This window comes from Hypoxylon trugodes, assembly GCF_022578975.1.
Source record: "Hypoxylon trugodes strain CBS 135444 unplaced genomic scaffold F4822scaffold_1, whole genome shotgun sequence".
Taxonomy (NCBI): Eukaryota; Fungi; Ascomycota; class Sordariomycetes; order Xylariales; family Hypoxylaceae; genus Hypoxylon; species Hypoxylon trugodes.
The window spans coordinates 353023-379478 of NW_026250016.1; the positions used below are offsets into that span (position 1 = coordinate 353023).

General features: G+C 45.8%; 8 protein-coding genes across 8 annotated transcripts; 4 read left to right on the forward strand and 4 right to left on the reverse strand.

The window, feature by feature from the left end:
* Positions 1–3268: 3268 nt before the first annotated feature.
* Positions 3269–6456, forward strand: F4822DRAFT_435594 (uncharacterized protein; the record flags this gene model as incomplete). Its single annotated transcript, XM_051462219.1, has 3 exons — positions 3269–4942; positions 6112–6217; positions 6275–6456. 3 exons carry the CDS (start codon positions 3269–3271, stop codon positions 6454–6456), a joined length of 1962 nt encoding a protein of 653 aa, XP_051318985.1.
* A 74-nt stretch (positions 6457–6530) lies between these two features.
* F4822DRAFT_383866 (DUF1682-domain-containing protein) lies at positions 6531–8397 on the reverse strand. The gene is made up of 3 exons (XM_051456478.1): positions 8255–8397; positions 7265–8102; positions 6531–7208 (listed from the first exon to the last, which is right to left on the reverse strand). The coding sequence occupies exons 1-3, from the start codon at positions 8325–8327 to the stop codon at positions 6836–6838; spliced, it is 1284 nt and encodes a 427-aa protein (XP_051318986.1). The 5' UTR covers positions 8328–8397; the 3' UTR covers positions 6531–6835.
* A 259-nt stretch (positions 8398–8656) lies between these two features.
* Positions 8657–10577, forward strand: F4822DRAFT_3904 (uncharacterized protein). The gene is made up of 2 exons (XM_051457054.1): positions 8657–9690; positions 9742–10577. The coding sequence occupies exons 1-2, from the start codon at positions 8785–8787 to the stop codon at positions 10447–10449; spliced, it is 1614 nt and encodes a 537-aa protein (XP_051318987.1). The 5' UTR covers positions 8657–8784; the 3' UTR covers positions 10450–10577.
* Positions 10578–13157: 2580 nt separating this feature from the next.
* F4822DRAFT_439379 (uncharacterized protein) lies at positions 13158–14546 on the forward strand (the record flags this gene model as incomplete). The annotated part of the gene is made up of 2 exons (XM_051462631.1): positions 13158–13510; positions 13575–14546. 2 exons carry the CDS (start codon positions 13158–13160, stop codon positions 14485–14487), a joined length of 1266 nt encoding a protein of 421 aa, XP_051318988.1. The 3' UTR covers positions 14488–14546.
* A 1093-nt stretch (positions 14547–15639) lies between these two features.
* Positions 15640–17562, reverse strand: F4822DRAFT_439381 (S-adenosyl-L-methionine-dependent methyltransferase; the record flags this gene model as incomplete). Its single annotated transcript, XM_051462632.1, has 2 exons — positions 15640–17282; positions 17359–17562. The coding sequence occupies 2 exons, from the start codon at positions 17560–17562 to the stop codon at positions 15702–15704; spliced, it is 1785 nt and encodes a 594-aa protein (XP_051318989.1). The 3' UTR covers positions 15640–15701.
* Positions 17563–20231: 2669 nt separating this feature from the next.
* Positions 20232–22582, forward strand: F4822DRAFT_439385 (polyamine transporter 1; the record flags this gene model as incomplete). Its single annotated transcript, XM_051462633.1, has 6 exons — positions 20232–20638; positions 20704–20764; positions 20865–21044; positions 21128–21465; positions 21541–21908; positions 21967–22582. The coding sequence occupies 6 exons, from the start codon at positions 20232–20234 to the stop codon at positions 22314–22316; spliced, it is 1704 nt and encodes a 567-aa protein (XP_051318990.1). The 3' UTR covers positions 22317–22582.
* On the reverse strand, positions 22491–24273 carry F4822DRAFT_4387 (thioredoxin-like domain-containing protein). Its single transcript, XM_051462548.1, has 6 exons — positions 23987–24273; positions 23922–23929; positions 23843–23850; positions 23588–23779; positions 23154–23532; positions 22491–23088 (listed from the first exon to the last, which is right to left on the reverse strand). Exons 1-6 carry the CDS (start codon positions 24105–24107, stop codon positions 22666–22668), a joined length of 1131 nt encoding a protein of 376 aa, XP_051318991.1. The 5' UTR covers positions 24108–24273; the 3' UTR covers positions 22491–22665.
* Positions 24274–24447: 174 nt separating this feature from the next.
* Positions 24448–25378, reverse strand: F4822DRAFT_383968 (uncharacterized protein). Its single transcript, XM_051456479.1, has 3 exons — positions 25338–25378; positions 25088–25251; positions 24448–24980 (listed from the first exon to the last, which is right to left on the reverse strand). Exon 3 carries the CDS (start codon positions 24859–24861, stop codon positions 24511–24513), a length of 351 nt encoding a protein of 116 aa, XP_051318992.1. The 5' UTR covers positions 24862–24980; positions 25088–25251; positions 25338–25378; the 3' UTR covers positions 24448–24510.
* Positions 25379–26456: the final 1078 nt, after the last annotated feature.

Sequence of the window (26456 nt, forward strand, 5' to 3'; positions counted from 1 at the left end):
CGTCTTTAAGCGTGGCTCGAACGGCTTGCGGGATCTTGCATTTGGGAATGGGATGGCGCGCTTGAGAATGGGTTCGGATAGGCACGGGAATATCTATATCGTCATTGGTCCGCTGAATGGGATACTATACGTTTGAACAGGATTGACATAAGCCAGATGCAAATAAAGCATCGCATATCTACTCCATGTGAGCAGTCTTGAATATCGGTGAGAACGTGGTTGTAACACGTGCCGCGTATAGTTCTTCCAACTCATCTAGCTTACACAACAGCAGCTACATATGATTGAAACTCATGATCCGTTGATTTATGGAAATAGGCACCGGGGAATTAGAAACGCCACTAAGTTATGAAGATTCTAGAGACTTGTTTTGTTGAGTCGGGTACTGGATAGGTAAGCAGTAGTACTGAAGAATGTTTTATCATCCATCACCATTAGATACAACTTCGGTACCAGACTAGCGAGCGCAAATAAGTCAAAATATCTTCAATTTCTATAGGATACCACATCGCTCGTATAGATATCTATAAAGGGATATATCATAATATACATGATCGCACTACATCGTTTAATGAGGTTATCAAATGCACGTTGTACGAGAGGGGCAATTTACATACGGCTCATCACAAGGGTTGCAATCGCATGTATACAACTGCGAATATACGACGAAAGGATTCAGATGATAGGAAGTTGTTTTATGTTAGCGTCATACATTTGGTTGGTTGCGTTAATGTAGGGTTCTTTGCTGTATTAGATCGAGGCTGAATGGAGCCGCTGGCCGAGATGGGTAAGGGGAGAGAGAATAAAACGAACAGTCCCAATTCGGATGCATGCTTCCTAGCTCTTTCAGCTCTCAATCCATGGTACTGATATCGGAAAAACATTACGCGGACAAACCAAGCACGAGGGCAGCTGGGCTGAGATATTTCTTTCCTGGATGCTAGGGATGTATCGAGTACTTCAGTACAAGTTACCAGCTTTTAAAGATTGTTTGTTTGTGAGATTATGTCTGGAATTACGCGTGTATGTGTATGGCATTGTAGTGGATTATTCGGAGACAACAAAGAAATAATTTGACCCAAGGAATAAGTAGAGGTAATAAGTAGAAGAAAGGTGTGAAGGATATACATATGTATTGAAGCTTGATTCAACCTTAAGACAGGGGCTACATGGATTATATGGACTACTGGACTTTAGTAGCGTCGATTTCCGGACGAACCCGTGCTGCGTCGGCATCGAGCAGCAACTGTTGTCATCGAGAAACAAGCGCAAACATGCCTGTTTTGGTTATGAAGGGGGTATTGTTAGGATCGTGGAGATGAGTATAATTTCAAGATACAGATATCTTTTCGGTAAAGAGAGATTCCCAACCAACCGGAACCTTTGATTGTGATGGTACAATATAGAAGCTTGGTACCTTTTAGGGAATGTTTCTGAAGAATGGTTCGTCACATCACGTTGTTAGCGAGAGATGCGAGATGATAGTGTATGAAATAACGCGCCTTAATGTTAGATATCACTAATCATCCTCTCTTTGCTAATTCTATTACTTTTGGGTTTTTTTAATTCAAGACAAATGATGTAAGTCTTCCGTATGCTACTTATTCAAGTAGCTATTCTCAATAATCTATAGAAATTATTAGAGTTGATAAAGAAAATAAGAAAATAAGAAAATACCAAGCTATAAACTAAGCCTCTGACCTGTCGCTAAGAAAGTATTACACCTAGGTAAGCACCTAAATGTCCCCGCATTCTACCAACATTCAATATTTTAGCCTTATGAAATCGATGTCGTTACCAAAACGAAGATCACGCAACACATAACGCATTTACATAAGCACGAAACACCATGCGTTTCTATATCATTCTTAATATCCAATAATATTGAAGTATTATCTGTATACAATGTCATCTACTGCCCAAATAAAAAATGTATTACGAACATCTTATTACTCTTATCGGATTTAAAAGTACCGAAAACTTGTCTAAACTCAAATCGAAAGCTCCAGGGTCCTGCAGGAGAAAGCAATTGACCCCACGGCAGCATTGGGGCGTTACTTTAGAAAGTTTAGGTACCGCCTTTAGCACCTTTAGCATCTTTAGCACTACGACTTACCAAAAATTATGGCAGCTACGGGCCAGCTACGTACCCGGGGTACCTCATTAGCGGAATGTTAGCATTGCTGGCAGAGAAAGTGGCACCCTTCTAGCGTCGCTTTATCAGTGGTCTGATTGTCTCATCGAGATCATCAGTCGCCTGATTAACCAATCAGAAGACGGAATTCAGTCTTTGACGGACGTATCAAGTACCCCTACGACGTCAGGACTTTTCTTTTCCTTCTCTTTCTTACTATTATTTTTTTTTTCCCCAGTCAAGTAGGCATATGTACTTTTTTTTCGATATTCTATTCTATTTCCTGCTACGGGACTGGGACTACGCGCATTACACAATACACGCACTATCAATTCTTCCACATTTTCTTCTAGCCCTTCTATTCTTGTCTGCCCTTAGTTGAGCCAAGTCACGCACAGTCACGTACACACAACATTCTGGATCCCCCCCCAGATGTATGATGACTTCTACATCTTTCCCATCCTTTAATACATACAATATGGTACAAATTTGGTATATACCGTTGCACCTCCCTTGATCTCGGTCTCCGAATCGCACGCTTTTAGGCGTCTTGTCTATTGTCACTCGCCTCTTACCTCTTACCTCCTATCACTATCACTATCACTATCACTTACACATACCAGTTCTCATGCACTACTGCATACGACACTTCTTCATTCTCTTCGGCCTGTACATATGAGCTCCGAGGGAAATTCCTATCAAGTATCGACATTCTCCTCGTCATCGTAACCTCGCATACACCATTCATCTGGGTCGAATACGCTTAGATATATTACCATTCATCCGTATCTATGAACCGAGATATAACAAAGACTCGGGGTTTACCTGTCCATGACACTCTGTAGAAAGATTAATACTACGCTACCCATTCAACCGCCGCGGGCCAGCACACGTTAGGTCCTTGCTGTCAGTTTACTTTATTTTTATTTACGTAGCCATTCATAACCGGTCTGACTGTTAAGCGTCACTTGTATTTTGTGGTTCTCACCTATCATTCGTTGCGGCTACAAGCAACCAAACCAAGCTCTCAGGTCCCAGTGTTACAAGAAGCTTTATACTCGCCTCTTGGAACCCCTTAACACACAACATTTATCCGACTCTCAACATCCGGACACAATAATCACATATACTTTCATGTCCTCAATACGGTCCAACCCGACTCTGTCGAATTTGCCCTCGTCGAATCCTTCCGACAGCTCGACCTCCTCTGAGTCTCGCTCGGAGAAGGAAGACGTCCAAGCTCCTAACCCTGTCGGGACCGAGCATCCCTCGGCCGCTTCCGAATTGCTCCTCAATGCCGTTAAGGATGTCAGACAAATCATTAGGCTCGTCCAATGCCAAGTATGCTCCCAAGCACTAAAGGAGCCGACGACCTTACCTTGCGGGCACAGCCTCTGCAGACAATGTGTACCTCAGACTTATGCTAGGGCTAATATCTCGTGGCCCGCAACGGCCAACCGTCTGCGTGGCTTCGTGTGTCCTTTCGACGACTGCAAGAAAGAGCATGCACTTGGAGATTGCGCCATCGACGTCACATTGAATAAGGCCCTAGCTATAATAAAGGGGGCTATCGAGCTTGATCGGGACGTAACAGGGCTTTCTAATGTTTCCACTCAAGTCACGGTGCAAGACCAATGGCAGGTTGCCGGGATCCCATCGCTTGCGGAAAAGGCAGATGAACCGAACATATTAAAAGGAGGTCGTATTGTCGCGACCTATACACTAGCGGAATCCGGCAAGCTAAAATATGGATGCGAGGTGTCTTACTCCTCCGTAGGAGTGGTTGATGACGAGGTTGAGAAGATTGATGTTGCCGTATTGACCCGATTGAAAGAGTCGGCGAGAACAGAAATGGATTGTCAGGTCTGCTATGCATTGTTCCTGGATCCCTTAACGACAACATGCGGCCACACGTTTTGTCGAGGTTGTGTCCATCGCATTTTGGACCACTCCGACCTATGTCCCATATGCAGGCGCCCCTTATCGATACAAGCTCAAGTCAACCGGGAATCTTACCCTTCGAATGAACGGCTTTGTAAGATTATTAATGGTTTCTGGGCTGACTTGGTGGCGCTGCGCTCACAAGCTTACAGGCTCGAGCAGCAGGCCAACCACGGTGGATTCGACATTGCACTCTTCGTCTGCACACTTTCATTCCCACGTATGCCAACCTTCCTTCATGTGTTTGAACCGCGTTATCGCCTCATGATCCGCCGGGCAATGGAAGGCGATCGAACGTTCGGCATGGTTCTCCATACATCACACAATGATCCTGGTGAACCTGACTTCATGGAGCTGGGGACTTTGCTCCGGATTGTCAACATCGAATTCTTCCCGGATGGACGTAGCCTTCTAGAAACGGTTGGCGTATCTCGATTCCGGGTGACTCGTCATGGATGGCTGGACGGGTACATCGTCGGTAATATTGAGAAGATCGATGATATCAGCGTAGCAGAGGAAGAAGCCATAGAGGCAGCAGAGACAACATATGCCAGAAGCATAAGGGAATCGGCAGCTACCGAACCATCGACTCCGGACCCAGCACACCCGGGACAAGCTATACCTGTTCGCTCTCGAGGGGTACCTGTCGCATTAGAAGACCTGGAGACGATGTCTACCAGGGAGCTAGTTGAATTGGGTATTGACTTCGTCAGAAGAATGCGAGCGCAGAGCGTCGCTTGGCTAACCGCGCGTGTTTTGGCCATTTATGGCGAGTGTCCGACGGACCCGACAATTTTCCCCTGGTGGCTCGCCAGCATTCTACCAGTTAAAGACGATGAGAAGTATAGACTTCTAGGCACCTCAAGCGTGCGGGAGCGTTTGAAAATGTGTTGTCGGTGGATTATAGAATGGGAATCAAATCGATGGTTAGTGTTCTGGTTTCTTGATATCTCCCACCTTAACTCCTAGTACTTTTCACATCGAGGTAGGTATGCTTTCGTCTATACAGACAGTAAAATCAAGATCACTAAGGCTAAAATCAATCCAGATCATACTGACGCGTGCATCCACACATCCAGGTCTATATCAGATTGCCTTGTCTTGTGACGGCTATCAAACCACTTATTTTATCACGATGCTTACTGATTTCGTCCTTTGTTTTAAGTCAATCTATAAACAAGCACCATAGATTGTAATCGGGCATGAAGTCATCACGAATTGAAGGAAATTAATGTTTGAAGGAGTGTCAACGTTTCCCTTGCTGTCTTGTACTGCATTGCATCACCATTATCATCTGATTGATTTCGCTTGATTGACAGTTCCGTCGTTATCATATTAGTGATATCAAGAAAGCGTCAGCATTGCGATGCAAGTAGATTTTTTAAGGAGTTTTGGATTTATATTTTTAAGCATTGTTCGAACTGCATTATATCATACCATATCATGTATTGTCGGCATTGCGGATCATGTTGAAGAGTACCCAATTAAGTATTGTATATATTTTGCTTCGAAATTTATAAAGATACCTTTTTCTCATAACTATTTTATGTATCAGTTCATCACGAAAAATCGTGTATCTTCCAGGCCCGTATAATTCGGCATGCCTCGGTAAGTAAAATGTTGTTACTCATTGTATATATTTGTGAGGCTATTACTTATAGTGCGGGGCGATTTTCCCGCATTATCTGAGATCTTTCTCTTATTTATACCGTTATACATGAGTTACGACAATTATTAGATATACAACAGAGTAATCCAAGATTTACTATTAAAATAGTGTCGATCGTAAAAACTATTTTGAATTGATCCTTACACTATCGACCCAAATCATTCCGGAGACTACCAACCATGGAGTACACGCATATCGCAACACCTGAACGGTGTTACGCAGACTTCTGTTTGATTCCTGTACGTCAATTAAATAAACCTAACCTCTATATACCTGCATGTCTATCCGTCTACATACACCTGTTTGACTAGAAACTTTATGCTCAATATATATAAATACAAGAACATACGAGCTTACACGCGAATAGGTCGGTACAGGCAGCGTATCAGTAGCTGAAGAGGTAGCTGCAGTACAGAAATTGCTTAAGGCGAGCGGATTGACGTACACGATGCACTCTGCCGGAACTACCGTTGGTGAGCATATCCCCATTTTCCCATATTTTTTTTTATCCCTACTTACATATGTACTAGAGGGATCGTGGGATGAAGTCATGAAAGTCATTGGGCAGGCTCACAGCGTCGTACACTCCAAAGGCGTCGTTAGAGTCCAGAGCTCGATGAGAGTCGGCACTCGAACGGATAAAAAGCAGACGGCGCAAGACAAGGTCAAACGCGTTGAGGATATTCTAGCGAAAGAGGGTTCTAGCTCTTAGCGCTGCCAGTCCCAAGAATTATTGTTCACGCATTGCGTAGTACAAATATAAGTCATAATTAGGTGGGAACTCATACTTCGATCGTGGATTATTTTGCAAGGTGATGATAAATAAGTTTCGTACAATTATATAATAGAACCCACCGGCATACACCATAGATGTATACTCTATGCTAGGCTTGATTTTCTTTTCCTCGTCCGCCTACATATACAAGCTAATCAATCGTCACCATATGCAACTTTTGATGCGCCCCCCCGGTCCTTATCCATTCACTCATTCAACCCCCTCCCCCCTTTGCTCCCCCTAAAATATCTTATATGCCTATAAGTATTCGCCAGAAGTGAAATCCCGACTCCGCCCCAGTTTTTACGTCTTTCGTCTACGCTCGAACTGTCTGCTTCTTGGACGACTTGCGTAATTCCTTCTCCCTCTCCTTCTCAAGGTACTTCTTCTGCGCCTTAGCGTCTAGGGCATTTAGCTCCGCATCGCGCTTCGCCTTCTTAGCCCTATCACGCTCGGCCTGTCTCTCTTCGGCCTTCTCTTCTTCAGCAGCTTTCTGGATCTGCTTGACGTTTTCGTCTCTGACACTCTTGATCTTTCGTAGGACTTCAGGTCGGAAATGAGCCGAAGATGCCAGGTGGTCAGAAATTCGCACAAAGTAGGAAAGCAACGGCGCCAGGTCATCATAGTTGTTAGAAGAGGGAAGTCGGTATCGTAGATAGAGGCGCTTGCGTGGGATGGTTTCATCCATCCTGTGTCCTGTTTAGTATCCTGTAATGTAACGTCTTATCGAAAATATAGTACTCACTTCTTGGGCTTGTCAACGGGTTGATCGCTGACAATAATGTAGTCAAACAGATCACCGGCCTGCTTGATGGCAGAGGCAAGTTCATTAGTCAGAAGGGCTTCGGTGACCTCGGCGCTTTCGCTCATGACAGTTGCCCAGATAGGTAGCTTTGAGTTATCCTTGGTGAAAGTAATAGACACGTCATATCGCTCTTCTCGAAGTTGCTTCATCTTGTCCTTGTTGACAACAGCCCAAACGAACCCGTCGAAAGAGCTCTTGGAGTCCTTGCTTCTTAGCTCGGCAGCACCTGGGAGGGCGGGCACGATCTGGGCCTCCTTACCATCGAAGGGGTAGATGACGGCCTCGATTGAGTCCTCGGGAGCACCGAAGCTGTCGAAGAAGAAGCTTAAGGTGGTCTCTAAAAAGGTCATGATCGGGTTGAAGCGCTTCTTCAGCGATAGCTTGACATCCATGAAGGCGACATTCTGTCGGCCAGTCGCGTAAGTCGCGTATTCAAACAGACTCTTAGCCTTAAGCAACTTCTCAGGGTTTTGTTCGGACCTCTGTGGTGTCCCGCCGAAACCAACAACGGCGAATTCGCTAGTCAGGATCGGGGCATGTGCCTTGATCCATGCTTTCGACTTAGCTCGGTTAAGTCTCGTGCCGATAAAGTGTAGAGTGAATATGACGGCAATTATAACCAAAATAACACCCTCGGCGCGGAAATCGTTCAGTGTATAACGCTCATGAATGTTGTACCATTTTGTGTATGGGCGGTCAGTCGGTAAAGCACTACCGAAAGTGGCAGATTCGAAAGCTGCGGGCTCTGGAGAAGGCGCATCGGCAAAATCGGCGAAATCTAGATGATGAATGGTAAGTCATGTGCTCAAGTGAATCGGGAAATGGCTTGAGGCGCAACAATGGCAAGATCTGGCGATCTATTCCGAGTATGTAAATAGGATGTATTCGTCCTATCGCGTAATTATAGGAGTACATGAGGGAAAAACTCACCAGAATCAGCAGATGGAACAGGAGTAGCAGTAGACTGACTACCCCCGATAATATTCTTTAGAAAGTCCGCCATGATTTGCGGAACTCTCGCGGAATTTGTTGTACAAGGGGCGAGGTTAAGAAGAGGAAGAGGAGGAAAAGGCGAGAACAAATTGGAGTTTAGAGTTGCATTCAATCAATCAATCAATCAATCTCAATCTCCAATAATCGCTTACCTAATTACCTAAACTTAAACCTTGGCCCTGGGATAAGTGGATCTTTGTTGGGGTTTCTAGATTGGGGACCCCATAGTACGTATGTGGCTTAAAAGCGTACTGTGGCTGGTCTGCTGGCCCAGCGCAACCTTAAAAACTCTCCGGTTAGTTCCGTTCCGTCCCAAGCGTCGCAACTTCTCGGTTCCATCGTTACCCGGCAACAACCGAGAAAGTCAACAATCATCTACTTTGATGTCTGCACTGACACTTATCATCATTGAAAATAATAAGCGATGAATGCAATTGAAGTCCAATGGATAGTGCAATGACGGCAAAATGTCGAAACAGACTTCCTTACGAAAATATGGCAAGCAATCCAGGAAACCGAAAGCCGACCGCTTATTCGTCGAGTTACCACAAACACCAGTACGGAACCAACCGAAGCCGGTAGAAGTCGACGATGAACCTCGGAAGGACGAATTAGAAGCATTAACCAACAAAATATCTTCTATACATATAGAAGATGATATACCACCACCAAAAGAGCCAGTCAGAAGGTCGCCTCGACGAAAAGAGCAACACGCTCCCCTACCATCACCACAACCCGAGCCAGTCAAACTCCAAACCCCTACGATATTAAGCCCGCTCAAATCGAAAATATCGGATACGGTCGAGGTCGAAGAAACGGACGAAGAACTGCAGATCCTGTCCTGGTCCGACATATGCCCACCAGGAGACAAGATTGTCAAGATAGCCGAAGCTTCTTACGCAGAAGTGTATCGAGTGACAAACGAACGTGGAACTAGTATTATCAAGGTTATTAGGATGGAGTCACCGATAAAGGCACAGACCAAGGCCCAGCAGAAGTCAGGACTTGTCGACGAGGAACCGCACTCCGAATCGGATTTAATGGGAGAATTGAAGATCTCGGAATGGCTAGCGGATATACCCGGCTTCGTCGTATATAAGGAGAGATATATAGTACAAGGGAAAGCTTGCAAGGAGCTACTAGAAACCCACCAGGCATTCCACAAGAAAATAAAACGACAAGACCCGGGCCGGCTTCAATTTTATCCCTCGCCGAGTCGATATCTGGAAGGCACAAAATTCTTGGTCGTTGAGCTTGGTGACGCAGGAATAGCTCTCGAAGACTTTCAATTGGAGTCTGTCGATCAACTATGGGATATCTTCTTTCACGTTGCTATTGCGCTAGCGCGTGCCGAAGTCCACATAGAATTCGAGGTAATTAAGTACTGCGATCCTAATCAAGATGAATTGAGCTAACCTTAGCAGCATCGAGACCTTCACGAAGGGAACTTGTGTATTCGGAGAACAGGAAAGCCTATCCCTAAGGAGGATCGGGAGCGCTCTAGTTGCTTTGGTTTCTCCGGTCTCGACGTGACGATTCTTGATTATGGACTTTCCCGGGCTCACGCTGATTATCAACTTGAAGACACCCAACCGATTGCTTATGATCTAGAAAGAGATTTAAGTATCTTCAGCAGCGAGCACGCACCACAATGTGAAGTTTATAGGCGGATGAGATCATTCATGCTACGGGGAGATCGCACATGCCTACCACCACAAAGTCATAAAATAGCTTACGAAGAAGGTATCGATGGGCCAATAATATGGGCACGACACGAACCGTATACAAACGTTTTATGGCTTGCGTACATCTATCAGTGGATGATTAAGCATTTCAAGGGCCTCAAGAAGGAATTAAACGCCTTCAAGCGATTGACGAAAGAGTTTTGGACATACCTCGACCCCGACGCGGATGACAGCGTACCTGGTTTTGGCAGTGCTAGTGATGTAGTGAGGTTCGCTTTAGAATCGGGATGGATTGAAGAGGACCAGTTGATGGGTGTTAGGGATGAGATTGAGAAATCGATATTATCGATTCTAACAGATCACGATCGAAGAGGGCTAGATGAGGAGGTCCCTATAGAATCATCTCCTCGAAGGTCACCAAGAAGGCGCCAACGAAATGCTGTGTAAATTAATATTGTATTATAATTGGCGTTGGCATTGGCGCATGTCTCAGCGGTATTGATTTTCGAACTACGTTAGCTGTCTTATAGAATACCCACGTATTATTCCAAATTACACCAAGGCAATTCGAATACAGTTACATTCCTCAAGGTTGACCTACACTCGCTATATTAGACTATGATTACTATTGCTTAGGTACACTAGCAAAATTAACTAGGAAGATAGCAGCAATTCCTTTCAACGGAATAAATGAATAGGCATGAGACATAATTGTGCTCTAGGAATTGACTCGCTCTATGGCATATGTATTTATAGTTCGCGTCACAACATAGCCTACCCGCTGAATGATCCCATGACCAGTATGGTAGCGGTCTACGACGTATTATATCCATATTGTATAGCGGTGTCAATCATATATACTTACGAACCGGTGAACCGTGATGCAGCGTCGTGCTACAAGTACTATCGACATATGAATAGATGCGAGAACACCTTATGGAGTCGACGAGCCACCCGAACCTGAACTGGTGCGGTGTAGACTAGATAGGCTACACCTTAGCCGCCAAGCGTTCGTTGTGACCAACTCAGATGCGAACGGGACTGTCGTATATATATAGCTATATGCTTTCGCGCCAAGGAAAGATCTACGCTGTCGAATTGATTGGATATGCAGATCAAGTTTCCCAGCCGCGCGCGATGGTACAGCGGGAAGAGCTTGGTTTTTGAAAATGCAAGGTGAGGCGGTGGACTTTTCAGCTCATCCACTCTTCCCGATTCCACCATCGTGGGTGACACAATATCTTAACACATTAACATATTGAACCTACCCGTCGGGATGGTAAACTATTGCCGGTGCCACGTCGTCCGACATTAGTTCCCGTCGCCTTGACAGAATTTACTGTGGTACGGATAGATGCTATCACCAACTTGTATGTAAGGTATTTGCTTCCATATGACCATAGTTTAGCTTCTTACGGCAACGGGATGACGAGCATATGCTTTTAGCTATTCTTCGCTACAAACTTGGCTTAAATCCGTCACCAGGGTGTGTACAATAAAATAATGAAATAATAAAACAATAAGATTTCGTCAATGCTTACCCTCGCAAAAAGAAGTCAATTTCAGGTGAAGAAAGATGAAAGTTGATAGAAAGTTGATTGGTATCCGGTTAAGGGGAACCGAGGAATAAGTTAGCAATAGCGGCAGCACCCGGGGTATACAACCAATCAGAACGCAAAGTCTATACCACACCACTTTATTGTTCCCACATTAGTGTGTTTCAGATCCGGCCGGGCTTAATGCAAATCAACTATAGGCAGGGGTAAGCAGACACAAGCAGGGACAGGTACAAGGTTACTTTCGTATCTTGCTTTCTTTTTTGATTAAAGGGGTAAAAGATCTGTTACCAACTTCTTCTTTATCCTAGCAATTATCAATACTTATCCCAGTACAGTGGCGTCGAGGTCTGGCCCACAACGATCGCTGACATGGTAGGTAAAGAAAAGAAGACTGCTGGAAACAAAACGAAACTTGATCCCAGTTTGTTTTCTAGCCGATCCCCTAAAACGCCTTACCGATCCTATCCACCAAGAATGGGAGCCAAGAGAGAGCTGAATAAACAACGACGACCAAGATGATATGAATGATTATGATTATTTTGAGAATGATACGACAAGTGCGACATGATCGCAAGAGAGAATAATAGAGATAGAATTTCATCGTCTATTCTCTACCAACTACCCCTATTATACGATCATATACGATCATCTATAACCATTAGGGCATCATAATACGAGAATAAGGACGAATCGCTTACGCCAATCTTACCCTCATCATGGAAGGTCACTTTTCGCGACTTTAATTCTGGATTCTTTTCCCTTTCTTTTGGGTCCGTTTGAGAAAAGAAAGTGGGCTTTGCCGCTTACACCATTACCCAAGCCTGCCCAGCCATGCCATTCCCCTGCATGAAGAACTCGGCGAATAGCTTCGCGCCACCCATTCTTCAACTAGCGTGGCATACAACCTGACCTATCACGCCTCACCCTCCCGCACCAGCTAGAATCTGCCAACCCCCTATCCCGTCCCCACTTCAACATCCAACCCGTTCCTAGTTCCTGATTCCCACATGCATACTGTACCTATCAAGCTATCCATGAGATTTTTTTTTTTTTTTCCCTTACTTGGCTCGGTGGCCTGGCCACTCGCCAGTTATACCCATACCCGCCTAGGTAAGTACCTAGACCTCGTAGCTGAAGAGTTCCTGTTCCACTAATTAATATACAAACTCCTCGGTAGCCTGGTCTGTTCTCTCCTTTTCCTCTTCTCTCTCTCTCAATACCTCTTCACCTTAACAGTATCCTCTCTGTTGTGTTGGGCTTTAGCCATTTCATTCTTTTCTTGTCAACTTCCCTCTTTCAGTGCTCCGCCGGCTGAGTTTATCATTCATTTCACCAAACAAATCTTTTGTTTGTCCCCTCTTTCTTGGACAGGTCCCTGAATCAATCCTCTCTGAAGTCAAGACTTTTGAGTCATCGTACACGAAAACAACCTGTTAAGACAGTCTTTATTAAAACCGTGCTCCGGTATCAGCATTTTGAAGAATTACATTCTCTGAGACAAGGGCTCTAGAACCTACAGTACCATTACTCGTCCATCACACAGAATAACATACCTAGAGGTACACGAAAAAAAAAGGAGAAACAAACGAAACAAACATGAGGTTCACAACAATCAGTGCTCTGGCCTCCGTGGCCCCTTTGGCCATGGCAGTCAAGACAGAAGGAACATTTGCTGTTATGCACTTTACCCGTAACCAGTTTTTAACTGAAGGTCCTATGGACCCCGTAGTCAACCCCGGAGAGCAGGCAACCCATTACCACAGCATTATGGGAGGAAGTAACTTTGGTCTCTCCACCAGAGGGGATGACCTCTTGAGCTCAGACTGCACTACGGCTACCATCAAGAACGATAAGAGCAATTACTGGGTTCCAAGTCTTTTCTTTCAGGACCCTAAGGACCCGACCAGCTTCGAAAAAGTCCCCCTGTACTACATGAACGTCTACTACTTGTAAGTCGCTACCCCTTATTGCAAGCGTGAATATATGATATATTTTTGGCTAACTCATATTTAGTTTCGAGGCTACTAACGGCACCATTGAGCCGTTCCCCGTCGGCTTGAAGATGTTGAGTGGTGATGCTCAAACTAGGGACCCTCCTAAATTCGGAGGTGGAAGAAACCTTGATCCTACTCAAGGACCAATCCAACCAGTTCAATGGACTTGCCCTCGACAGAGCTACGACCCACCTTCATATCCCGTTGACTCGAACGGGACTATGGCGGGTCTACAGGATCCTGGTAATCAGGGTGCGGGTGCGGGTTTCCCCTTCTACGACTGCGACGGCACCTACTCTCCTCTCCGACAGGATATCCACTTCCCTTCGTGTTACAATCCCGAGGTTGGAATTGATGACTACAAGAACAACATGGCATGGCCGACCACAGTTGATGGACTTGAAACGTGCCCGGCAGGATGGGTTCACGTGCCTCATCTGTTTTACGAAGTCTACTGGGATACCCCCTCGTTCAAGGACAGGTGGACCCCTGATGGAAAGACGCAACCTTTCGTTTTGTCTAACGGAGATGCTACTGGTTATTCTTCGCACGGTGATTTCATCTCTGGCTGGGATACGGATACGCTCGAGACCATCATCAACACTTGCAATGCCGGTACTACCGGTATGGAGAAGTGCCCTAACATCCCAGGTGGCGTCAACGACAACAAGGACTGCTCAATCGCGCCTGCTATTGGTACCCTAGTAAAGGCTTCCCAAGTTTTGAACGCACTCCCTCTTAACTGCCCCGTTACCGGTTGGGGTAAGGGTGGTGTATCTAGTGGTAGTGGCAGTGACTCGAGCTCATCCGAGTCATCGTCATCACAAGCAGCCAGCTCGACCGTGAGTACCATTCGGATTCATTTGTTCCCCTCTTTAGTATACACAGGGAGCCTGTTCCTTTTCTACGGCCGTACTTTCTTACCAGAATGATCAAATTTCTCGGATGTTGGCCAAGTCTCTGAGACATAGTTACTAACTCCAGATCCCCTATAGTATGCTGCAAGCAGCGCCGCCGCAGTGACGAGCCAAGGGACCGTAGCGATTGAAACGACTCCGTCTGCCTCAGCCCCCACCGGTAACGCCTTCCTCCAGCTTTCTAATGAAGTCTCAAGCTCTTCTGCCGTAGTCGCGGAACCCGCCGTTACCGCAGCCGCTGAGGCCTCATCTGAGGCTGCAGACCCCAACGTCTCAACAGTCTGGGACGTGGTTACCGTGACCTCCACCACCACCGTCGCTCCCGCATCAACCCCTGCCCCTCTCCGCCGACGCCGTGCTCCCCTACACACTCACGGCCATATTAAGCGCCACATGCACGGTTCGTTCGCGGGCCGCCGATAAGCAAACGTGTGTATATCGGGCACTCACATATTCGATTCTTTGTGTATACACACAACTTTTTGTTAGGGAATGCACGGCGTAGCTGGGGGTGGATAGCATGATAGAGGTTTTGCGGGAGGGTCATATCATCGTGGATATCATTGATTGGATTGGACTTTTTTTTTATTTGTTTCTATGGATACCTAAGCAAAGCGGGAAGGCTTGAAAAGCATACCAGGACCAGCGATGAGATTAACATTCTGCTGTTGATACCTTCTTCTAGCGTGTGCAGGGCATAAAGCTCACTCAATTTCCGGGGAGACGGTTACCGATGTACTTTTATCTTGCCATGTAACCTATACCTCACCCGATTTCACTTCTTGATGTACTATATTTACATACAATTTATCGAACATAAAGTTCAAATCGGCCTACATAAGTTTCTTTGCACTGATGTCATTAATCTCCGGTGTTCGTATAGTCCAAGCCGGGTAATCGGTGTATGTCGACGCCTCCCTTACTTCCAGCTAAACGCCTTCTACGTGAACCATATCCAGCTAACGGAGAAAATCGTTCAATAGTTCTTATCCAGGCTCTTTCGGAAATTGATGGAAATGACATAGCTCACTTTCCACGTCTTCTTACTGCCAACTTATCAATATATATACATATCTATAACCTACAAATTAGACACCTGTGGTAATGTCGACGTGGAAGATATAAATAATCATCCCACAAGGCAACCATACCAATCATAAGAACACTGCACTCGCGGGATTAGACACATCACGGATATAGTGGGTAGATTAAATTGATCTGGTTTAATTTCAATCACCGAATCCATTCCATTCGCCCTCATCGGCACCACTTAAATCGCTGTCGCTGCTAGGCTCACTTAAATCGCCAGAGCCCATGGATTCATCCTCTTCTTCATGCTCGACTTGCTCATAATGACCATCTTGAGTGGATTCATTATTAGGGAGGCTACCTCTCAAAGTTTCAGGCCTACATTCTAGCTTGGAAGTCGGCATACCTAGATGATCCCTAATGATCCGGCCATTCTCGTCGCGGATGTAGGGGCCGTCGCCATCCTCGAGGCCGGGACGTACGTCACGGACAAATGCAGCTACGAAGAAGCCCATGACACCTCTTCCGTCATCTTTGTATGATCTAATACACGCATCAGCAACCTCGGCATCTCCATCACTAGCGTCGACAGATCCCCGAACGGGCCACTCGCGAAGACCTCGGACCTGTCGGTCTCGTGGTAATATGCGCCAGCCTCTCTGTTTACCGACATCCGATTGTAAAGCTTTCAAAACAACCTGTTCATTCTCTTCAGCGTGAATCGAACAAGTTGAGTAAGTGATTCTCCTAGCTGCGGGAAACTTGAAAGCATGAAGAAGCAGCGTTAGCTGGAACGAAGATAATGCTTCTAAACGTGCTTTTAGTTCCTTTTCGGAAGAGACTAGTGTCTCCTTTCCATCGTCATCAACCAAAACTGGCTGAGCCTTTTTCTTGCCATCGTCGTTGGTCTCACGCTTACGCTTTCGGCGTGAATCAGATAGCTGGCTCTTAGAAGAACCCGGAATATCGGGCAGATGTACGGTGGGCATGTCGTCCCTCCCGACTATACCGCTACCCGAGCAACTCGGGTCAAGCAGAAGGCAACCAACATTCGAGAACAGGTCGGAATTTGGATCAGCTTTAAGAAAATCTTGGCCAAAGTTCATTCGAATGATATCCTTAGCACCTGCAAGCTTGACCATCTTCTCTAGCGTACGCGAGCGTTTCGAGTCCTTCTCGAACGCGTACACGGTCTGCGTAGGTTCTTCATTCTCCGGAATCCGGGAATGCACAATAGACGCAAGATGCGTTGTCTTGTTTCCAGGGGCGGCGCAAGAATCGATGACATCGCCATCTTCAACGTGAGGATCTAGTAGATAGGCGGGGAAACAAGAAGCTTTATCTTGCAATATTATGGCCCCCGAGGTATACGCTTCTGTTTTCGCAAACTCGAAGCTTGGAGATACAGCCAAGAGATTCGGCACGTGCTCATCGACATATAGAAATTTTCCGGGCGTAGCAGTGACTTCACTGACACTAAGTACTCTAGAGAAAGTAGCAAATGTAGTTGCTAATTGGTCCTCAACCGTTGTTTTGAGAATATTCACACGTACCCATCGAGGGTAAGCGGCTGCTTCACCTAGAAACTCGGTGGCTATCTGTTCCCTCAATGCCTCGAGGGATCCAGCCTTCCTTCTTAAACGTGCCCTGGTGAACTCAGCATTTAAGCGCGCCTTATGACGCTCAATAGAAGCTCTCAATCCATGAGTGGCTGGTAGTGCAATGCCTCCCTTTGCGAGAATATAATCATGGACGAGCAGTAGAGCTAATAAAGGGCTAAGCTATTGACCCCTAAGTAATTAGCCAGGCCGGAAATGAGTGATGCCGGGGGAATTCCTTCATATGACGGCTACTCACCTTGCGCTCGTGTCTCAATAATTCCGATTTATCGATGACTTCTTTTAATACCGGACTCCATTTACATGTCTCAAGAGCCAAGGCATAGACCTGTTGTTGAGGAGACTTTAAATCTTTCTTGCCGAAGACGCCGGTCTTCAGGTTGCCGCCGGCAGTGGATGATGTTGCCGAGAGGATTTCGGCTGTCTCATGGTATAAGGACATCGTTCAGGGTGCATGTTCAACTACATGCTCAGGGGTCACGAGATTCTGCCGACCCGCATGACGGAAGCGGGTTGTTGAATACGCGGTTGTAATCGTAAAAATAAAAATAAAAATAAAATAAAAAAAAGTTGAAAAAAGATAGTGGAGATCTACATGTACCTAAGATACCTAGGTACTACTATGCATGTCTTGGGATCTAAACCTTCAATCGATAACAGTCAATCTCCACAATCCCCACTAAGAGATACTTAACATATGCACTCCGTAACCTTATGAGTTTAAGTACCGATATCTACCCGTTCCGTTAAGCTTGGCGTAAGCCTTGAATACTACCCGAATAAGTACTTAGATACATAGATACTTGAGTAGGTATGCCATTTTTTTCTTATTTTTCCTCCTTTCAACACAATACATTGATATATGTACCAATATATGCAAGACAAACGCGGCTGATACGCAGTTCTTCATATTCCTAAAAAAGCACTATAGCTACATTACGACAGACTCGAATTGAGATGGTCTGACTATCACCCGTTATTCGTCAAGGTGGCTTCAATAATCCTCTTCACTAGACCCTCCCTTGGTAAAAAAACCTCGATTTTACACAGATAATTACCCAAATAGGTTCTTCTACATCTACTGGCTGAGAACAGGTTTCGCCCTACCAATCTAGCTGCGTAGCTGAAGGACCCCAATATGGTGGAACAACCTCTAAACTCCGGTATTGTCCTACATATGCAGCATCGTTTATATGTCTCATCGAATACCGATCGCGACCTATTCACAGTTATGAATCGAGTCGGGAAGGCCCTCTATCCGAGGAGAAATCTAGGTAGGAATATTTGTTGGAAGGGCAAACAACGACCATATGGTTGCTTAATAGAGAAGGAAAGCCGGTTCATAGATGATGACGATATCTCAAAACACCAATAGGATGGTGCGTTTTTGTCAAAGATTAGCAAACACCATCGGGTGGTGACACGGACAGTGACCATGTAATAAAGTCCGCCATCATATCCAAATACGGCTATCTACAGTCCGTAGCTCATATATGACAAAGTCCCGGCCAATTATACAATGCACACAGATCAATTTTATGCAATGATTAGATGGCGGAGATCGGGTTCTCAAGTCCGTATCCACTATAGCATACATCCAATTCGCTCGTTCTGGGATGGCTTGCATCATAGTAATATTACGAAAAAACGCCTTACTCGCCTACAGAGCGTACGGGACCGAACCAATGATTTTTTCCTCGTTCTTTTCACTTCCTCCTACATAATACCAACCAACAGGTTTTCTTTATTAACATGCACTCGGACGATCGGGTGATCGGCGTCTAATCGAGTCCGACTTGACATTCAATCCTGCTCAGGCCAGGTTCAAGCCACGCGACGTGCAAAATGGTCACATTATCATGATCCTGGATTACGCCTCGGTCCCGCGTACTTTCACCTTCTAAATCTTCTCAGCTCTATTACTAAAGATAAGACAACGAGAAAATCCGTCTCGGGTATTCGTACTGGAGACACTACCTTGTGAGAAAAGTTGAGTCGAAACGCCGGATGAGGATTGTGATACCTACAAAATCACCAACCACGTGGCTGATATCTTGGGGTTGAATTCCGTCCTTCGTTCCGTTATCCACTTTGATACAACCACTCTGACATGAATAGGCCAATGTCTAGATGTCGAATTCATAAGCAATGGGCAACAGCTCAAACGGGAAGGATAAGAATCCTTGCCACGGGAAAATAGAGAGCGAGCCTCAAACGAACCCGACCCGAACGTATATAAGTGAAGTATCTTATACGTGTATAAATATATACGGATTTAATGTCTCATACACAAGCCATCTACATGTGTAAGTATATCTAATATAAATGGACTTGAACCGGGTTTGCAACGAATTCCGGTAGGCAACTCCCGTGTCATTGTCACCCTCTATCCGCACACTCCACTGATCCGTCAGGTTGGGTCTTCTTTTGAATCTGTTGCAACGCTGGTGATCCATCCAATTCTGCAACGTTGACGTTGTAAGAACCGATGGTCCCGATCAAAGGTGTGTCATTTGGGATGTGATGTACGCAATCATTGGATCCAGGGGGGAGGGCTTACAGCATATCATGAAAGTAGATAGCGTAAGTCCTGCATGCCATCCCCTTAGCACTTGCCTACGGCTACTAGAGTAACTTGTTCGGCACCGTACCTAAATAATATTAGCGCCCATCCCGATAGTCCGGACGGCATCGTTCCCCAGCTCAGAGACAGCTAGCGGTAAGTTCCATACCTTTGTATCACATTGCATAATCTTGCATAAGTCATATATGATTGCTCACCGTCTCACAACAAACATGCTAGATATGCCCTTATGAAGACTGGAACACCGATGTGCCGATTACATATAGTATAAAGTAAGGGCACGTTACCTAGGTACTCCGGACCTGAACAAAGGAATGTATATACAGACTATGTACCTGTCTAGTTAGAATGGGAAACCCCGATGGGCTATTGATATAACTTGGACATCCCCGTAGCTCCTTTTACATATCCTGCGTTTCTTTATTCCCTCGGTGACCTATTCCAAGGAAAATAATCTTGTAGCAGCCGAGAAATTGGAGAGATCAGGTATATCTCAAGCCTAGCCGAGGCTAGTGAACTCATTGACCATGCCGTCAGAAGACTCTTCTTCGTCGTCCCAATCGTCCGCCACGATGACGGAACCCGAACGTGATGTCGAGTCGCAAAAATCTCATAAGGACTTACCTTACCACAGGCGCCAGTTCGACCTAGCTGCCGTCACTCCAGCAGTATTACAATGGCATTACAGAGGCAGCGGAACCGCCGAGGACCCCTACATAGTCGACTTCCTCCCCGATGACCCCAAAAATCCGATGAAATTTCCGACATGGAAGAAATGGGGAATTACTCTCCTACAGGCCCTCGCAGTTCTCGCTGTCACTTTCGTCTCAACAGCCTACTCAGGTGGAATTAGCGATGTAATCCGCGAGTTTAAGATTAGCGAAGAGGTTGCAATTCTTGGGATTTCGCTATTCGTTATTGGTTTTGCTGTAGGGTGCGTATAAGTCTGTTTACTCTCAACTCCCATGGCATTTTGTACTAATATTTCCCTATTAAAAGACCTATAATATGGGCACCCATGTCTGAAATGTATGGCAGACAGATAATGTTTTTCTTCACAGTAAGTTGGCACCCGTTTCACAAAACGTTTTCCCTGAGACATGCAAGACATACTGCTTGACAACCCGTTGAAAACAGCCACTGACGCGACGATACCGCAGTACATGGCGCTGACAGCGTTCAATGCTGGTTCAGCGGGAGCGCCTAATATCCAAACATTAATTATTCTCCGTTTCTTTGCCGGTACGATTGGCAGTTCGCCACTAACTAACGCCGGCGGTGTCATTGCCGATATGTTCCCAGCCACCCAGAGAGGAATAGCTACCGCTATGTTCGCATCAGTAAGTAATTAACTATGACGCCGCGCCCCCTGTGCAACTGTGCATCAATTCGGATGTGTGAAGGCTAATTTCATACTCTCTAGGCCCCTTTCCTAGGTCCAGCTATTGGTCCGATCGCCGGTGGCTTCCTTGGTGATGCGGGAGGATGGCGATGGGTTGAAGGTCTAATGGCATGCTTCACTGGCCTCCTTTGGATTCTCTGCACTTTTCTTGTTCCTGAGACCTATTCCCCTGTTCTTCTTCGAAGGCGCGCAGAGAAATTATCTCAAATTACCAACAAAGTCTTTGAATCCAAACTTGACGTCGGTAAGCCCAAGAAAACCGTGGGCCAGGAGTTTAAAATCGCCCTATCGCGACCCTGGATCATGCTTTTCCGCGAACCTATCGTCCTTCTACTTTCTCTTTACATGGCAATTGTATAGTGAGTAATACCTTGTCCCTAGAACAGTGGTGGAGAAAAGGGGGAGAGGACAGTGAAAGTTAACACAATCTTTAGCGGAACCTTGTATATGATGTTTGCTGCCTTCCCCATCGTATTCCAGCAGGGGCGTGGCTGGTCTCCAGGAATCGGTGGTCTCGCCTTCTTGGGTATTGCCGTCGGCATGATGTTCTCGGTCGGCTACAGCGTAATCGACAACAGGAGATACGCAAGGATCTTCGCTGCCAATGGCGGGAAGGCTCCACCCGAGGCACGATTACCACCCGCTATAATAGGATCCGTTCTCTTACCCGTTGGACTTTTCTGGTTTGCTTGGACTAACAGCCCCTCGATCCACTGGATTGTGTGTATCATTGGTTCAGCTGTCTTCGCCTCTGGTATTGTCTTGGTGTTCTTGAGTTCAATGAACTATCTCATGGATTCATGTAAGTCTGGGGACATTACTTCTTTCTACCATAATACAGTAACTAACGTAAATACTAGATGTCATCTATGCCGCCTCGGCACTCGCCGCCAACTCCGTATTACGATCCATATTCGGTGCCGCGTTCCCACTGTTCACCACAGCTATGTACAATAATCTGGGCATCCACTGGGCCAGCTCTATACCCGCTTTCCTCGCTATCCTTTGCCTTCCTTTCCCAGTCTTGTTTTACCGATACGGTGAAACTATTCGGATGAGGTGCAAGTTTGCTGCCGAAGCCGCCGACGTCTTAGCGAAAATGCGGACAAGAACCAACGATGGTCGATCAGGACCACCACCGCCGCCACCCGCACCCGCACCAGAATCTGAATCACAACCTCAGACGGATAGCGAAAAGAAAGAGGAATAGAGGAAATATTAGGAATGAGGTAAAGCCAGAGATAATCACAGCTTTATGAAAGTTACGAATAGGCTCGGATAGAAGAGCTAGATACGCGGGAATACGGGCGCTTATGGGTATGGTAATATCAGGTAGGGGGTTTGGGGCGCATTGATAGAAAACATAGCGATCGTTAAGTTTATCGCATTGCATTTGGGATTTTGGAGGGGCGGTGAATTCAGTTCACCAAGATACCAAGGACATTAGCAACTTTTGCACGAGACGCCGATACACCTCCCATATAGTAATCAAATCAAAATAATACTCATTTTTGAAACCTGCCTCTCCCCTTTAACATTGTTATACGATATAGATTATCCTATAACTCATCGCGACCGCCGACTCTGATCTTGACACCGGGTATGTTCCTCATAGAGACCTTTTGTGTAGCCTTAATGCGCCCGCCTAGGTCATCATAGGTAGTCGTCACACCCGGCGGCGTCCAAGGCTTGATGCGTCCCTGCCACACGTCCATCCCCCAACTCTGGAGTTCGCTCGAAGTCCAACCCCTACCTTTGGGGTAGGGGTAGATCCTATCTTTAGAAAGCTGATGAACGGCACCCGTCGGGAGTGATTCCGGGTCGAGACCAAGCTTGGGAAGCAGCTCGGGGAACTCAAGTGGGTCAACTATGACCATAGTCAGACTCTTGTAGTACCCGCGGGCCATCGAGTGCAGGGCCTTGCGAATCTCTGTACGCTTAGCTTCGGTGGCGGCGAACACATATACCATCGACCAACCACGCTATACAATCGTCAGTCTAGATCAAGTACTAATAGCCACGAGAACGTGGGTTTCAATTAGCTTACATCGAGGAATCGCTGGTGATTATGCGGAAGAAGCTCCCCTATCACAGGCCGCGAAGCATCCTTGACAAATTTCTCCAGTGCAGCTACATCCGACGGACCCCCAAACTCGTGCGTATCGCCGTCCAGTGGCTTGTAGCACTTGACCAGTGGCGCCGCCACCCCCTCTTCTACCAGCGTAGAAGCGTCCGTAATAACACCGAATGTGAACTCTTCGTGGTATTTGCCTGCTACTTCGGTGAATGCAGCTTTAGGGGCTTCGTCGCCTGCATTAAGATACGCAATGAATACGGTCTCGTCCGTCTTTTTGAAATCTTCTAGCACTGTGGCGCTAAGTTCAGAAACGATAGGACGCTGGACACGGTCGGCCCAGGCGAGGATTCTGTTGGGTGTCAATCGAGTCTCTTACTATAAATGTGGTGAGGAATTCAACGGACGCTGATGCCCTCCGAGGGCCATTATATGTCGCTTTAACCTTGCCTTCTTTAAACAGCTTAACGACCGATGTTGAAGCTACTCCATGTGAAGCGCATACACTTAGGTTTGCAGCACAATCTATGCTCACGAACGGCGATCGAGCCTCTGGAACAACCAGTGCCCATTCTGTTTCTAGGTGTTCCGTTTTCTTGCTACATCCGCATCTTTAGCAGCTATTCCCGGCAGAGGGGGCTGGGGGCTGGGAAGTTACTAACTCCGAAGGCTTTAACACAAACCAGCATTAGCGTACCCAGTCTGAAGAGAGCACTTGTCCACTAATGATAGAATACTTACATTTACAACTATTTCAATATTAGCTCTGTATGTGTAGGTATGTCTTTCAGCAGCTTTTCACTTACAAGCCACTATGACGGTGTTGTCATCGCTAAGAGCCGATTGGAGCTCGGGCTCGGAAGCATGCATCCAAGCATGCGTAACACCACATAAAATACCCAGAGACAATGTAATAATTCGCATCATGATTTAATGATACCTACCTAGGTAAGTTAGATTTAGATGTTGTTGGTCTTGAGTTCGACTTTCATTCTTAGAATTATGAAAAGAAGGGATGGATGATGTTTATGCCAACGCTTGAAGCCATTAACTAGTTTCATCCTTAAAGAGATTAGTTCGTTCGTGATGTTTGAGGTTATCGACTACCCCAACGGCCCGTCAGGCACTGTTAATGACGCATCATCTTGGCGGATGTTCATTCAGGGGTAGGCCCCTTTAACACCAACGTCGATAAACATGTTATAAATATATCATCGTCCTATTAATACCTAACGCCAATCTATATACATCTATCTAATATGAGTACAGGAAAATCTATATCGTCCATCGAATTCATCGCTGTCGCTAGAAATTACTTCTTACATGCAACTCATTTGTTCTGGAGCATAATTCCATCGTCTTCGCTGGTGTTACCAGATCCCTTGAGTCCATTTCCTAATGGCAAGAACACAAAGCCGGGGTGGCCCACACATAAAACAAGAACGGAGACGACGATAAGGACACCCTCGAGCCCAATGAAGAGAGGCTCATTGTGGATTAGGTCGCCCGTGTACCCATCGCTCAACTCTGCCACTCTGTATGCGCATCGGGCTAGGATTAATACGACCGCGGAGCTAAGGAAGCCCAGAAATATCTTAAGGCGAGGTGTGATGATCGATCGATCCGCGCTTTTGAAGTATCGGAACATGTAGTCTGCCAAGAGACTACAGAATACCACCATGGAGAACACTTGAAGACTTAGCCCGGCGAGGGATAGGTTAACCGCTGCTTTATTCTGACCCGAGCTTGTTGTCGATAACGCACTACACCATGATGTCTTCGAGTTAGCAAACGTTAATTGTAAGTACCATCGTCTCCGATATCATATGATACCACAGGCACGAGGGATAGATAACAGGATTGAAAATAAGAAAAACCCTTGCTACATACCCGCCAACACCTTGTAGTACGAGACAGAAAACATCGGATATAATAAAAATGATGTAATATAGTCTAGGTTGAATTCTAGATAAGGACGAATCGAGACTCTCAACAATCTTCGCCATCGTCACGTAAATTGCTGCGGTGTAAAAGATCGGAGCACAGGCGATGCAGACTATCAATGAAAGAGGTAAATATGTTTCTTTTGCTGGAGTATAGTGTCCAAGAGGAATCTCGGTCATAGGGGAGACTTACTGATTTGCATCATGAACCCAGGAAAGCTGAATGGATTATAGAAAAGCATTATACGCCCTCCGTAACCGATGATCTCCAGTAAGCAGCCCGTTACTAGGCAATACATAAACCACCAACTCCTCCATAGCGTTCCGAGGATACTATGAGCGAATAGTAGGAGGCTGTATAGACATATGAAAGCGATGCTACTTCCGAGAGATGGGCGATACTGTAATACGGAAGATTCTATTGGACATAGATCCAAATTACAGTTGGCATCGGGGCCGAATGCTATAAGTCGTACCCCATCCATCGTTAGCCTGGGCTTCAGAGGAGAAAGAAAGAAAAGGGAGAATAGGAAACAAGGAATATGGTGAATGGTATAGGCGGAACAACTCGTAGGTGACAGTCACAGTTGTCAAGCTTTACAGTTACGAAGATTCGATTGTACACTATATAAGATTTTTTTGTATATGTGATGACGACTGATTTCTAGATATATTCAGCGTTTTCTTAAGCTAATCCCCCTATCCGAGCCATCCATCGAGAAGCCTGCGCCCTAAGGATTATCGTCACCATTAGGCAGCTCGAGTCAGGGCACAGCACAGCCATATAACGCCATTTCAATGGGCACGGGGTAATTCATGAACCAGATCAACGACAACGTCTCTGATAATGCGAGTATATGGATGCCTAATGAACTTTCTATAGACGACCTGACCAATTATATGAGATTTCGCACTCGCTTAACAAAGCTGACTAGGTATACACTTGTGGGTAGGCCAAGGAATCCGCGGGGCGCGCTACGGCGCCCGAAGACGATTTGAGAGATAAGCGAATACGGCGAATACGATAAAATCTTGGGATCGGACAAAATAAGATCTAATCCGACAAGTCTTGAATACGTAGATCGCCTTTGTGTGCGAATTGCGGATTATTTCAGGTTGGTTTTATAATCCGCTGATGCTGTGAATGTTAACCTTCTGACTAGGTCGTATGCCGGATTTGAGACGGGGTCGTCAAAAAATACAATCGAGGGTGTAATTGATTCGCAATGTGGCGTCCTTTTATCGTAGCCTTGAAGCCTCAATACTATCAGCACATACCACCATTTCTTGTGAGAATTCGCAAGAACATTTGGATATAGTTGACGTCTATATC